This window comes from Pelophylax lessonae (genome assembly GCF_965119305.1).
Source record: "Pelophylax lessonae genome assembly, chromosome: 13".
NCBI lineage: Eukaryota > Metazoa > Chordata > Amphibia > Anura > Ranidae > Pelophylax > Pelophylax lessonae.
Genome location: NC_138780.1, coordinates 14484003 through 14497762, shown reverse-complemented (window position 1 = coordinate 14497762; position 13760 = coordinate 14484003). Strand labels below are relative to the sequence as shown.

The following is a 13760-nucleotide window of genomic DNA, read 5'->3' as shown; positions in this document are numbered from 1 at the left end:
CCTCAATAGTAGATCCCTCCCAGGAACATAAGACCCCCAGCAACATAAGACTGTCCTAGCAACAGTAGACCCCCCAGCAACAATAGTGACATTAGATCCCCCAGCAGCCAGCAACAATAGACCCTCCAGCACACCCCAGTACCCCATGCCATTACATACATTGAGTGCTGGAGGTGCCAGAACTGAAAATAAGCCCTGCACACCACAATCCATATTTAGTGGGGGGGGGGGGGGGGAGGAGGAGGAAAGAACCCTTTCTAAGTAAATAATATGAGGAACAGAGTGCTAAGTGTGGAAGCCCATAGTGACCAAAGTTCACTTTCACTTTGGGCGGGTTGGATTCCGGTTAATAGCTAGCGGTAAATCCCTTTGTTTCTGGTACTAGCCTAGTTCCAGTTTGACATACTGGATCTACATTTAGCCACCAAGACACTTTACATTTTCCAAAGCAATTATTATAGTATGGTGATACGTACATTTTTTTGGTTACCATATGACGGCATGTGTGGTGACTACCATCATTAGGAACATCGATGGTAAGATGTATTGGGAACTGTGTCTTGAAGATGCTCCATTAGATGGTTTCGATTCTGCAAGAACAAATATACTGTATATATATATCTACAGATTCTCAATGTTTAAGTCATGCAAATCTTGTCGACTTCCCGATGACGCGTTCTGGTGAAATGCATTGAGGTCTGACTAGTGGCAGAAATTCCGGGTTCTTTACTGACGTCACATCCGGCTCAGGTGGAACACACACTGGCTCGGAGAGACGAGGGGCGGCGAGGATCGTGTATCGATCAGGCTTGGGTGCCACTTCATGGTGTATCGACTTATATTTTTTAAATGTTAAATGTAAAATATTTTTTATCAACAACATTGCTCAGCCTCTGAAACGGCAAGATAAAAAGAAACATCTTTTCTTTTTATAGCTTTCTGTTTATTCATCTACAGATCAAAGGGTTGAACTTCAATCTGCAGATGAAGTAATTTTAAAGCGGTGTTCCAGCTGTGGAAAAAAAAACAAATCCTGTAGCTGCTGACTTTTAATATATAGACACTTACCTGTCCAGGGAGCCCACGATGTCCGCACCCCAGCCTATTTTCGGATCAACTGCCGGATGCTGCTGCCGCCATTCACTCTAAGGGAAACCGGCAAGGAAGCCTTTCGGCTTCACAGCCGGTTCCCTGCTGCACATTCTTATTGGCTCCGCGGCAGAGGAAGGAGAAAGGGGACGGAACTTTTGAGGGACGGCGCCACGGCGCTGTCTCCTGGAAGTGGGGAAGGGTCCCTGTCAAAAACAAGTACCCGTTCCCTTTTTAAATGTTCCTCTTTTTAACCCCTTATTAACCCTTAATTTACTCTAATCAGCCTTAATTAACTCCTTATTCTCCTTTTCCATTTATTTATAATTTTCCTGCTGATTTTTTTTTTTCACTTCTATTTTATAAACTATTAACTACTATTAATAGGTGGAACACAGGACCTCTGTATTGATTCCTGTGAGAACAACAGTCTGCTGTGTTTACGGACCGCTGTCTCTCTTTACGGGAACAATCGCGGCCGCCGTCCCCATGGATCGACTTTTTTCCCGCCGGAAAGTAGGCGCGCGCGCACCTCCAGCTGCACGGGCCTGCCCCCCAGGATCGTTCCCGCAGACCGCCGTACAGGTACGGGGATTCGCTGGCACCTGCCGCCATATAACTGCAGCCGCTGGTAGGCAAGTGGTTAAGAATGGGTGGTATAGAGTGTCACTTGAGTGACAACCCTGAGTCTGCTGGGGTTGCAGACATCACATCCAAGATGGCGGTGCTCATAGATAAATAACGTGCCTAAGATATGATGAATGATTATCTTATGTGAATATTTTTGTTGAAATTAATGTACTGGAGACAGGGTCATACCTAGGTGTGGCAGTAATGAGTGCATTACTGCAATGCTCAGTACTAAAGAATGCAAATGTTAGGACCTTTGTAGTACTATTCATTTGTGTTGCACCGCACCAGATGGTAACACATTCCCGTGGATTGTGGTGCATTACTAAAGAAGGGTCTGGTGCAGTTTCTAGTGCACTAGGGTGCAATGGAAGCCCATTCTAAATTAATGGGCTGTCTTAACACAATGGTTATTGGTGTGAACCAGGACCAAAAGTGGAACTCAACTTTTTTATTTTGGACAGAATGAGGAAAGGATGGAACCTCTGCTATCTGGGTCCCTATTGGGGGAAATTTCTTTCGCTTCCCTTCTTACCAGGATAAAAAAAAAAAAAGTCCCAAAAGTTGACAATGGTCACCAGACAAGGGTCTCCTATTTCAATGACAAGTGTTGTGCCAGGAAATGTTGGAAAATTCTTACCAACTGGCACTATAACAGTGAATATTACCTGATTGAGGTTCTAACCCAGGGGTAGGCAACCTTGGCTCTCCAGCTGTTGTAGAACTGCAAGTCCCATGAGGCACTAAAAGTCTCTGACAGCCACAGGCATGCCTCCCCAAGAAAGAGGCATGATGGGATTTGTAGTTTCAGCACAGCTGGAGAGCCAAGGTTGCCTACCTCTGTTCTAACCCATCCCTGTTCAAAAAACAGAATTGGGGAGATGTACTAAAACTGGTACACGCAGAATCTGGTGCAGCTGTGCATGGTAGTCAATCAGCTTCTAACTTAAGTTTGTTCAATTAAGCTTTGACAATAAAACCTGGAAGCTGATTGGTTTCTATTCGGAGCTAAACCAGATTTTGCACTCTCCAGTTTTGCTAAATAACCCCCAATATGTACATATTTTAACTGTTATGGAGATGTGATACTTGCACCCTGCTAAGACTCTGCCCTGCAGGGTCATGCAGAGACCTTTGGAGGGGCAGGTGCTCAAAGTATAAAAGGGTCACAAGAAACAGGGCTTTATATAGGGCAGGTGCGGGGGGGTTATCAGTGGCTGCGAACATGGTGCGAGGGGTGATCAGTGGCTTCGAGCATGGTTCGGGGGATGATCAGTGGCTGCGGGCATGGTGCAGGTGGTGGTCAGCGGCTGTGGACATAGTGCAGGTGGTGGCCTGGTCAGAGGCAATGGACATGATGCAGGGGGTGGTCAGAGGCTGCGGACATGTTGCAGGGAGTGGTAAGAGGCAGTGGACATGGTGCAGGTGGTGGTCTGGTCAGAGGCTGCTGACATGGTGCAGGGGGTGGTCAGAGGCTGCGGACATGGTGCAGGTGGTGGTCTGGTCAGAGGCTGCGGACATGGTGCGGGGGGGGGTTGTCAGAGGCTGTGGAGTGGTCCGGGGTCTGGTCTCACCTGCTGATGTGACAAACAAGGCGCTGTTGCTGCGCCGAGACATTATGTCACTGCGCCCGCTCTGCCGAAAATGTATTAGCTTTCCCGAGCCTGGCAGGCTTCGGGAATGGCGCATGCTCAGCTGTACTTTCGGCCCCCAGCCATACTGTTTATGGGCACAGCGGCAGAAGTATTACCTTGACAAAAGGGCACTTTGGGCATCAAGGGGCATAGAGGCAGGTGCTCAACTCCCCCCTGCCCCCCCCCCCCCCCCCCTGCACGTACCTGCTGCCCTGTAATAACTCACCAGTAACAGAGAGATTAAAATTCTGACCACCAGTGCTTCCATCCACTAGGCGTATGTTTGCTCGATACATGCCTTGGTCTTCCATCGTTAGGTTAATTATTGACAATGAGCCATCTTTTAATGCACTAAGTCTTCCTGTATATCGTGTATCTCGTATTAGAATAGCTTCATTCGGTTTAGTTGTAGCAAAGTGATTTCCACCAGCTGTGATCCAAGTTATGTCCCGTTTCTGTCCCTCTTCCTCCAATTGCAGAGTCACATTACGTCCTTTTGTAGCAGTGATAACAGTGATCCCAGCATTGGATACGTCAGAGAATATACCTAACAAACAGTTCAAAATATTCAGTTCAAAGTTCAAAATATACAAGACCTATTTACTGTATCTACAGCTGTTTATTGTACATTTAGATGAGCTATATAATGTAGTCCTTTTTTAACTCAGAGATTATGATACAGTATCTCACAAAAGTGAGTGCACCCCTCACATTTTTGTAAATATTTTATTATATCTTTTCACGTGACAACACTAAAGAAATGACACTTTGCTACAATGTAAAGTAGTGAGTGTAGACTGCTCGTTCACTATAGAGATTATTGGGTTGGCGCTTCAACAGTGATTGAACGGAACCCGCCATTGGTGACCATGAACTCCCAGGTTCGCCAGAATTTCCACCAGGACTGCGAGGCCGCCCTCAACCGGCAGGTCAACCCGGAGCTGTACGCCTCCTACGTGTACCTGTCTATGTCTTATTACTTTGATCGTGACGATGTGGCATTGAGGAACTTTGCAAAATATTTTCTGCACCAATCCCATGAAGAAGGTGAGCATGCGGAGAAACTTATGAAGATGCAGAACCAACGCGGAGGGAGGATATTTTTGCAGGATGTGAAGAAGCCAGACCGTGATGAGTGGGGCAGTGGTTTGGAGGCTCTTGAAAGTGCTCTGCAGCTGGAGAAAAATGTCAACCAGTCCCTTTTAGATCTGCACAAATTGGCTACAGATCGCAATGACCCTCATCTTTGTGACTTCTTGGAAACCCATTACTGTACTTGGATGAGCAAGTGAAATCCATAAAGGAGCTTGGTGATCATGTGACCAACCTGCGCAAGATGGGAGCCCCACAAAATGGCATGGCTGAATACCTCTTTGACAAACACACACTAGGGGAGTCCCATGACTGAGCTTTGTCCTGCTTCCTGCCCTCTTTATCTGTTATGTTTTATTTGTGAAATCTATATTCCCATTTCTCTGCTATATTTTTGACACTAATAAAATTGTACAAGGTGTAAAGTAGTGAGTGTACAGCTTGTATAACAGTGTAAATTTGCTGTCCCCTCAAAATAACTCAACACACAGCCATTAATGTCTAAACCGCTGGCAACAAAAGTGAGTACACCTCTAAGTGAAAATGTCCAAATTGGGCCCAGATAGCTATTTTCCCACCCTGGTGTCATGTGACTCTTTAGTGTTACAAGGTCTCAGGTGTGAATGGGGAACCGGTGTGTTAACTTTGGTGTTATCGCTCTCACTCTGTCATACTGGTCACTGGAAGTTTGACATGGCACCTCATGGCAAAGAACTCTCTGAAGATCTGAAAAAAAGAATTGTTGTTCTACATAAAGAAGGCCTAGGCCAGTGATGGCGAACCTTGGCACCCCAGATGCTATGGAACTTCATTTTCCATGATGCTCAACTACGCTGCAGAGTGCATGAGCATCATGGGAAATATAGTTCCAAAACATCTGGGGTGCCAAGGTTCTCCATCACTGGCCTAGGCTATAAGAAGATTGCCAAGACCCTGAAAATGAGCTGCAGCATGATGGCCAAGACCATACAGCGGTTTAACAGGACAGGTTCCACTCAGAACAGGCCTCGCCATGGTGGACCAAAGAAGTTGAGTGCACGTGCTCAGGTTGTCTTTAGTAAATAGAGGTATGAGTGCTGCCAGCATTTCTGCAGAGGTTGAAGGGGTGGGGGGTCAGCCTGTCAGTGCTCAGACCATACGCCGCACACTGCATCAAATTGGTCGTCCCAGAAGGAAGCCTCTTCTAAAGATGATGCACAAGAAAGCCCGCAAACAGTTTGCTGAACACAAGTGACAGATTCACTTTATTCAATGCATATACTGGACTTTGGGGTTCCTAGAAATTCCCTTTAAATGACCACCAATCTACATTTGATTAGTCAAGTACCACCTACTGATTTCCCAAGATTGTACAACTCTCTTATGTATTGATGACATCATCAAATGTTTCATAGTGATGTCATCATGATTATACGAGACACCACATTTCCTTGATTGGGAGAGGTATCGGAGTCTCCTGCTCAACCTCAGTCAGTTTTCGCATGCAGGGCTATTCACTTTGCTAGCAGCCAACGAGAGTTGATGTTTGACCTCTATCCAGTTAGGGGGCCCAGGATGGGTTCCCGTGTACCCCCTTGCAAATTCTCAAATATAAAAACACTAAGGTTGGCCATATAATATGGGCTATACAATATACTATACAGATTCTACAACCCACCAAAACTATGTAATATCAAGACAAACCTGTTTCCAGTCAGGCAGACCCTTGCACTACATCAGGGGTCTCCAAACTTTGTGAAGAAAGGACCAGTTTACTGTCCTTCAGACTTTAGTGGGGCCAGACTAAGCCCAGTGGGAGTAAACAAAGCCTGATCTTTGGTATTAGGGGGGAGATACAGTTGGTGTCAGTGGTAGTAATAGTGCCCCATTGTTGGTGTCACTGGAAATAATAGTGGCCCATTGTTGGTGTCAGTGAATTATTCTCAATTGTTGATGTCAGGAGCAGAAATATTGTTTTAAGGGCCAGATAAAGGCAAGTAAAGGGCCGCATCTGACCCAGGGCCACAGTTTGGACTCCATTGCACTACATAGAAAAGGAGATTGTACAGTCAGATTGCATAGTTCAGCCTTTCTCAACTTTTCCAACCCCAGAGAAACCCTTGGAAAGGTCCCAGAGAGTCCTTGCTAAAATAAGTTTATCAGGGGATCTGTGGGAAGAATGCCTTCTACGTTGGTGGTCAGGGGGAAGAATTGGTGGTCATTGAACATGAAACCAGATAGGCAGAGGCGTCACAAGGGGGGTGCGGGGGGGGGGGGGGGGGCGGACCGCACCAGGGTGTCCACCAGGGGGAGGGTGACATAGGACAGGGGTCTTCAAACTATGGCCCTCCAGTTGTTCAGGAACTACAATACCCATCATGTCTAGTCATGTCTGTGAATGTCAGAGTTTTACAATGCCTCATGGGATGTGTAGTTCCGCAGCAGCTGGAGGGCCATAGTTTGAGGATCCCTGAGATAGGAGGTCAATCAAGCACAGCTCAAGGGACCTGTAGCAACCTCTGGAGGAACAGATAGAAACAAAAAAGACATGGCACGCCAACAGCTTATCTTATGAAGAGAGATGTGAATGGCCTCAGCCTGTAATTCCTCGTAAGCCATGACCAACGTGTTTCGCCGGGGCTTGATTGTAGAGGTCTGGAGGAACTCTAGAGTTCCATGGAACCTTGGTTGAGATTTTATGGTATAGGGTACAGCCAGCTTAACATGGCTGCAACACAACCACTAGTACAAAGATGAAACGGCAAAGTCCTGCAATGCTCCCTACTAGTGTCAGCAACCAAAGGCATTATAGTAATGACCTTAGAAAAATACTTACTGATTTGGAAATAAGGAAGGAACATCAACCAGCAGCAAAAGCCTTTCATGTTTTTCTAAAAATATTTTCGCTTTCATGGGAAAAAAAAAAGAAGAAAAACAAAAGATTTGTAAGATGAGTAAGAAGTCACAGGCCAAACAGGACATGTAATCTCTATGTCACTTCTACAGTAAAGTCATTCATCACCAACCCATCTGTACTGTATGATGGATGCTGGAAGAGTAATATACCCCAGAAGGATTGCCGCGACCAACTGGACTGGGGGCCCACACAGCAGCAGTACCACTAATGGGCTTGCATCTACCACTGGGTTCTTGCGTGCATCTCTACCCCTACAAGCTTGGCCTGATAGCCTTTAACCACTTGCCGACCACTCACTGAGCTGGTACTGCGGCAAAGTGGCTCGTTCCCGTCCAGTGACGTAGTCCCCATGTATTTTGACCATATGCTGCCACTATAATATATAAAGTAGCCACTCAGGCCTGTATCTTTCAAGATAGCAGGAGTCCTACTATGGATGTGAATATGTATAGATACATGTCTCCCTATTGAAACCCACAGAATTATTTTTGCCAGTTTGGCCATATACTAAGTACTACATCATCACTGGTCCTGGACAATTTGGTTGTTTACCCCATTTTTATCTGCCTTGCCTGCCTTGATTTGAGTCGCATAGGAAATATCGGTCTGTCCTGGTCTCTCTGGCCCTGAGGAAGCCTCGTGCGAAACGCGTCGGCTTGCTGGGGACCCATAGACCGTGCTCCATCTGAGACCTTAACATCATCTCCTCATATTAAGTTATAGGCACTCCCTTTTGGGAAGTATTTCTACATTGCGATTCAATTAGGTTTGTTGATTTTATTTATGTTAGACATGGGTAACCATTCCTATGTATTGTACCAATTTTAAATATGTACAATAAAGTTTTATTTTAGACAATTTGTGTTATATATGATCCTCCTCCTCCCATTGGCCCGTAAAGCCCCATCTTCTCTATAAATTGGTTGTATACATTAGTCAGGGGTATGGGCCCCCCTAAACACGGTAATCTGTCGTTTCATTTAATTGGGGATGTTGGCACCTTCTTCAGGTTAAAGTCATCCCTTGGCTTTTTACATAGGGAGGGGGTATTGTGTACAGGGAGGGGGCAGTCTGTCATAGGAGGAAGTTGTGTATACAGGGGATAGTCTGTACAGGGAGGGGGCAATGTATACAGGGAAGGGGGCAGTCTGTACAGGGAGGGGGTAGTGTATACAGAGAGGGGTAGTGTTTACAGGTAGGGGGACAGTCTGTACAGGTAGAGGGATAGTCTATACAGGGAGGGGGCAGTCTGTACAGGGAGGGGGATAGTCCATACAGGGAGGGGGGCAGTCTGTACAGGGAGGGGGATAGTCCATACAGGGAAGGGGATAGTCCATACAGGGAGGGGGACCGTCAGTACAGGGAGGGGGACAATCCATACAGGGAGGGGGACCGTCTGCACAGGGTGAGGGCAGTCTGTACATGGAAGGGGGCAGTTTGTACAGGGAGGGGGACAATGTATGCAGGGAGGGGGGCAGTCTGTACAGTGAGGAAGCTATGTATACAGGGAGGGGGGGGGCAGCCTGTAAAGGGAGAGGGGAAGTCTGTACAGGGAGGGGGTAGTGTATACAGGGAGGGGGACAGCCTGTAAAGAGGAGGGGGGCAGTTTGTACAGGTAGGGGGTAGTGTAAACAGGGAGGGGGGCAGTATTGAGGTGAACAATGTATACAGGGAGGGGGCAGTCTGTACTGAGATGGAGTAGTGTATATAGGGGATAGTCTGTATGGGGAGGGGGGGGAGTGAATACAGGGAGGGGGAACAGCCTGTAAAGGGGAGGGGGTAATGTATACAAGGAGGGGGACAGCCTGTAAAGGGAGAGGGGCAGTCTGTACAAGGAGGGTGTAGTGTATACAGGGAGGGGGACAGCCTGTAAAGGGGAGGGGGTAATGTATACAGGGAGGGGGACAGCCTGTAAAGGGAGAGGGGCAGTCTGTACAGGGAGGGGGTAGTGTAAACAGGGAGGGGACCAGTATTGGGGGGGGGGGAATGTATACAGGGAGGGGGCAGTCTGTACTGGGATGGAGTAGTGTATACAGGGGATAGTCTGTACGGGGAGGGGGGAGTGAATACAGGGAGGGGGAAAGTCTGTACAGGGAGGAGGGCAATGTATACAGGGAGGGGGGCAGTTTGTACAGGGAGGGGCAGTTTGTACAGGGATGGGGTAGTCAGTACAGGGTGGGGGCAGTGTATACAGGGAGGGAGGCAGTTTGTACAGGGTGGGGGCAGTGTATACAGGGAAGGAGGCAGTTTGTACAGGGTGGGGGCACTGTATACAGGGAGGGGCAGTTTGCACAGGGAGGGGGGGGGCAGTTTACACAGGGAGAAGACGGTTTGTTCAGGGAGAGGGCTGTCTGTACATAGAGGGGGGCAGTCTGTACAGGGAGGGAGACAGTGTATACAGGAAGGGGGGGCAGTGTATACAGGGAGGGAGGCAGTGTATACAGGGAGGGAGACAGTGTATACAGGGAGGGGGGACAGTGTATACAGGGAGGGGGGGCAGTGTATACAGGGAGGGGGGCAGTGTATACAGGGAGGGAGACAGTGTATACAGGGAGGGGGGCAGTGTATACAGGGAGGGAGACAGTGTATACAGGGAGGGGGGCAGTGTATACAGGGAGGGGGCAGTGTATACAGGGAGGGAGACAGTGTATACAGGGAGGGAGACAGTGTATACAGGGAGGGGGCAGTGTATACAGGGAGGGAGACAGTGTATACAGGGAGGGGGGGGCAGTGTATACAGGGAGGGAGACAGTGTATACAGGGAGGGGGGGGCAGTGTATACAGGGAGGGAGGCAGTGTATAAAGGGAGGGGGGCAGTGTATACAGGGAGGGGGGGCAGTGTATGCAGGGAGGGGGGCAGTCTGTACAGGGAGGGGGGCAGTCTGTACAGGGAGGAGGGCTGTCTGTACATAGAGGGGGGCAGTCTGTACAGGGAGGGGGGCAGTCTGTACAGGGAGAGGGACAGTCTGTACAGGGAGGGGGCAGTCTGTACAGGGAGGGGGGGCTGTCTGTACAGGGAGGGGGGCAGTCTGTACAGGGAGAGGGACAGTCTGTACAGGGAGGGGGGCAGTCTGTACATAGAGGGGGGCAGTCTATACAGGGAGGGGGGCAGTCTGTACAGGGAGAGGGCAGTGTATACAGGGAGGGGGCAGTCTGTACAGGGAGGGGGGCAGTCTGTACAGACAATGTGTATCTATTTTAGACTCTCTACAGACACAGATACATGATCAGTATATGGAATGCGTGGGTTTCCCCTCCCTCCATGGATCTCTGATTTGAATGTATTTAATAAGAAGGTCTCATGTTCCCACCCCCCTCCTTTACCTCCTCCATTCCTCCTCTATGATATAAATATGGCCTCAAAGATCTCTATATAAAAGGGATCTGACCTTCCTTTGTTTCTTGGTTGACTTACATTTAGCTATTGGGCGGTCTTCTCTTATAGCGCCAATGCTGGAGACGGAAGACGGAAGAGGGGTGTTAACCCTTTTGGTCCCAGAGTCTTTCCTTATCCCCTCCTTTTTCCTCTCTCTATCCCATTGAATTCATGATTGTGGTGCATTTTTTTACAGAGGGGAGAGGAAATCCCCCCCAAAGTGGGGGAATCCCTGGTTGTCGCTATCCCCATTGAAAGATTTTCCCTCTCTTCCTGTTCTGGTGACAACTCAGAATTTGGGTTTTTCTTTTACTCTCTGTGATAATGGTCACCAGGATAAATAAAGAGGGTGGTTCTCCCTAACTGGGGCACAGATAGCAATAAAAACATGACAGGGGTACCCTCTCCACTTTAACCAAAACTAAATTAATAAAAAAAATCCCGTTAGTTCTACTTTAATGTTGGCTATGGGAGTGACAGGAAATACATAATACATGGCACTTCCTTTTTTTAAAAAAAAAAATGTAAGAGCGCTCCGTACCACAATAACATGACCTATCATCAGCAGTAAATGATGATCCAGCACTGACTGCGGCGGTCAGTCAGGAGTTGCTGACACTTCCTGCTACTAAATCTATGATGACTGGAGGCTAAACCAGAGCGGTTATACAGCGACACCTAAAACTGGAGGGGTTTAAGGAGAATTGTACTGTAAAAATAATTAGGCTGAGATATCTGAATAATTATTCTGTAAGATGGGAAAATACAAGATCACCAACCTGCTACAATAAAAGGAAATTGGTTTATGAAATAGCAGATAGATAGATAGATAGATAGATAGATAGATAGATAGATAGATAGATAGATAGATAGATAGATAGATAGATAGATAGATAGATAGATAGATAGATAGATAGATATGGAATAGATTGTTAGATCATTTTATAAATCTGATTTTTTTTTTTAGTAAATTTACAATTTTTTTTTTTAAATATTTAAAAGAAATAATAATTTGGCATCAGTGGGGGGAATAGTGCCCCATCATTGGTATCGGTTGGGGGAATAGTGTCCCATCATTGGTATCAGTGGTAGGAATAGTGTCCCATCATTGGTATCAGTGGTAGGAATAGTGCCCCATCATTGGTATCAGTGGGAGGAATAGTGTCCCATCATTGGTATCAGTGGGAGGAATAGTGTCCCATCATTGGTATCAGTGGGAGGAATAGTGCCCCATCATTGGAGTCAGTGGGAGGAATAGTGCCCCATCATTGGTGTCAGTGGGAGGAATAGTGCCCCATCATTGGTGTCAGTGGGAGGAATAGTGCCCCATCATTGGTGTCAGTGGGAGGAATAGTGCCCCATTATTGGTATCAGTGGGAGGAATAGTGCCCCATTATTGGTATTAGTGGGAGGAATATTGCGCCATTATTTGGTGTCATGGGAAGGAATAGTGTCCCAGCATTGGTATCAGTGGGAGGAATAGTATCCCATCATTGGTATCAGTGGGAGCAATAGTATACCATCATTGGTATCAGTGGGAGGAATAGTGCCCCATCATTGCTACCAGTGGGAGGAATAGTGCCCCATCATTGGTGTCAGTGGGAGAAATAGTGTCCCATCATTGGTGTCAGTGGTAGGAATAGTATCCCATCATTCAGCTTCGGGTGTGGCTGCAGGGAGGATCTCTTGCTGAGTGTCTGGAGCTGCTCCAGGTGATTTGTGTGAGAGGGGAGTGTGGTGAAATCCCTCCCAGCCCTGCTGGCTCCTTCCTGGGGAGGCCATGGAGGCCAGTGGGGCCTCTCCTGCTGGAAGCTCTCAGCCATCCCCTGGGCAGATGGAGGACATGCCTACTCCTGGAAAAGCCATGGCTGGGGATCTCTCTGCCCCTGGTGAGGATGAAGATGCCGAGTCCATTGGGGGGCGAGTGGTGGCTGGGATCAAGGTCCTGAATAGGGAGAGAGACCAGCTCTACAAACTCAGAGCGGAGTTGAAGCCCCTGCGAAAGCAGCGGGAACATTTGTATAGCCGCAACCGTGGATCTATGGATTCGGAAATCCAATTGGCTAAGGTTCGGGTTCAACACCAGGAAATCATTGTGGCCATGATGGAAGGCAGAGATGGGCCCTTCAAGGAGAAGTTTTGTAATGACTGGAGATTTGCAAGAATGGCAAAGATGCAGGTGGAGGAGGAGACCCCCAGTTCTGCCCCCCTGCCCCCCAAGGTGAGATAAGCAGCCCATTGCCTTCTCAGGGCTCAGTAGGCATGCTGAAAGGGATCCAGGCAGTGGAGTCTCCAATACGGGGGGATCAGCTGGTGTTTGGTGAGGAGAACTTACCTGATAATGTGCCTGATAAGGTAAAACCTATCAAGCCACAAGTGACTGATAAAACTATTTTTGTGCCATTTAGCACCTTGACTATTACTGATGGTTTGCCCAATGACACCCAGTCTGGTAATATCATATTCAGCAATACTTTGTCTGCTGATGTTTCCTCGCAGGAAAAATTTAATTTGAAAAGTGACATTTCAGCAGAGGAACTACAAGAGCCAGAGCAACCCATTAACCCCCCTTTTGCTGAGTCAAAGGCTGTTTGTCCAGTCACAGCTGCTGTCTCTATACTGCAGCATCAGGCCACCTGTGGTACTACAGCAGACACTGTGATAATGAACAATCCTTGTGGCATTTCTTCTATTTCAGGTGTTCTGAATAATCCTGCCAATATGTGTGTAATGGACAATCCTGCTGGCTCAGTACAAGCAATTAATAATAATAATAATAATAATAATAATGTACTGGCTAAAGTCACATCAGTGTGGGGCCTTGGCCCTGATAAGCCTTCTTTTGCTCAGGTGGTACGCTCTGCTCCTGGTAATATTATTAAGCCAGGGCTGCAGCCAATGAGGAACCCTGCTTCCAGGCAGAGATTTACACCACAAACTGCCACTTTGAGCACCCCTGGTTCCGGTCTTGGGTGTCTGGCTTCTGCTGGGGGTCCAAAACGTAATGTCGTTATTCTTAAATGGGAAGGTGGTGCAATCCCTC

At 47.5% G+C, this 13760-nt stretch overlaps 1 protein-coding gene and 1 pseudogene across 2 annotated transcripts; one reads left to right on the top strand and one right to left on the bottom strand.

Annotated features, from left to right (window-relative positions):
- Positions 1-525: 525 nt before the first annotated feature.
- On the bottom strand, positions 526-7329 carry LOC309569797 (uncharacterized protein; the record flags this gene model as incomplete). Its single annotated transcript, XM_082275801.1, has 3 exons — positions 7261-7329; positions 3580-3900; positions 526-590 (listed from the first exon to the last, which is right to left on the bottom strand). Coding segments are annotated over exons 1-3 (435 nt in total), but the record flags the coding sequence as incomplete, so codon positions are not given.
- LOC309569581 (ferritin heavy chain, oocyte isoform-like) lies at positions 4140-4870 on the top strand (annotated as a pseudogene). Its single transcript has one exon. The product of its transcript is annotated as a ferritin heavy chain, oocyte isoform-like (transcript).
- Positions 7330-13760: the final 6431 nt, after the last annotated feature.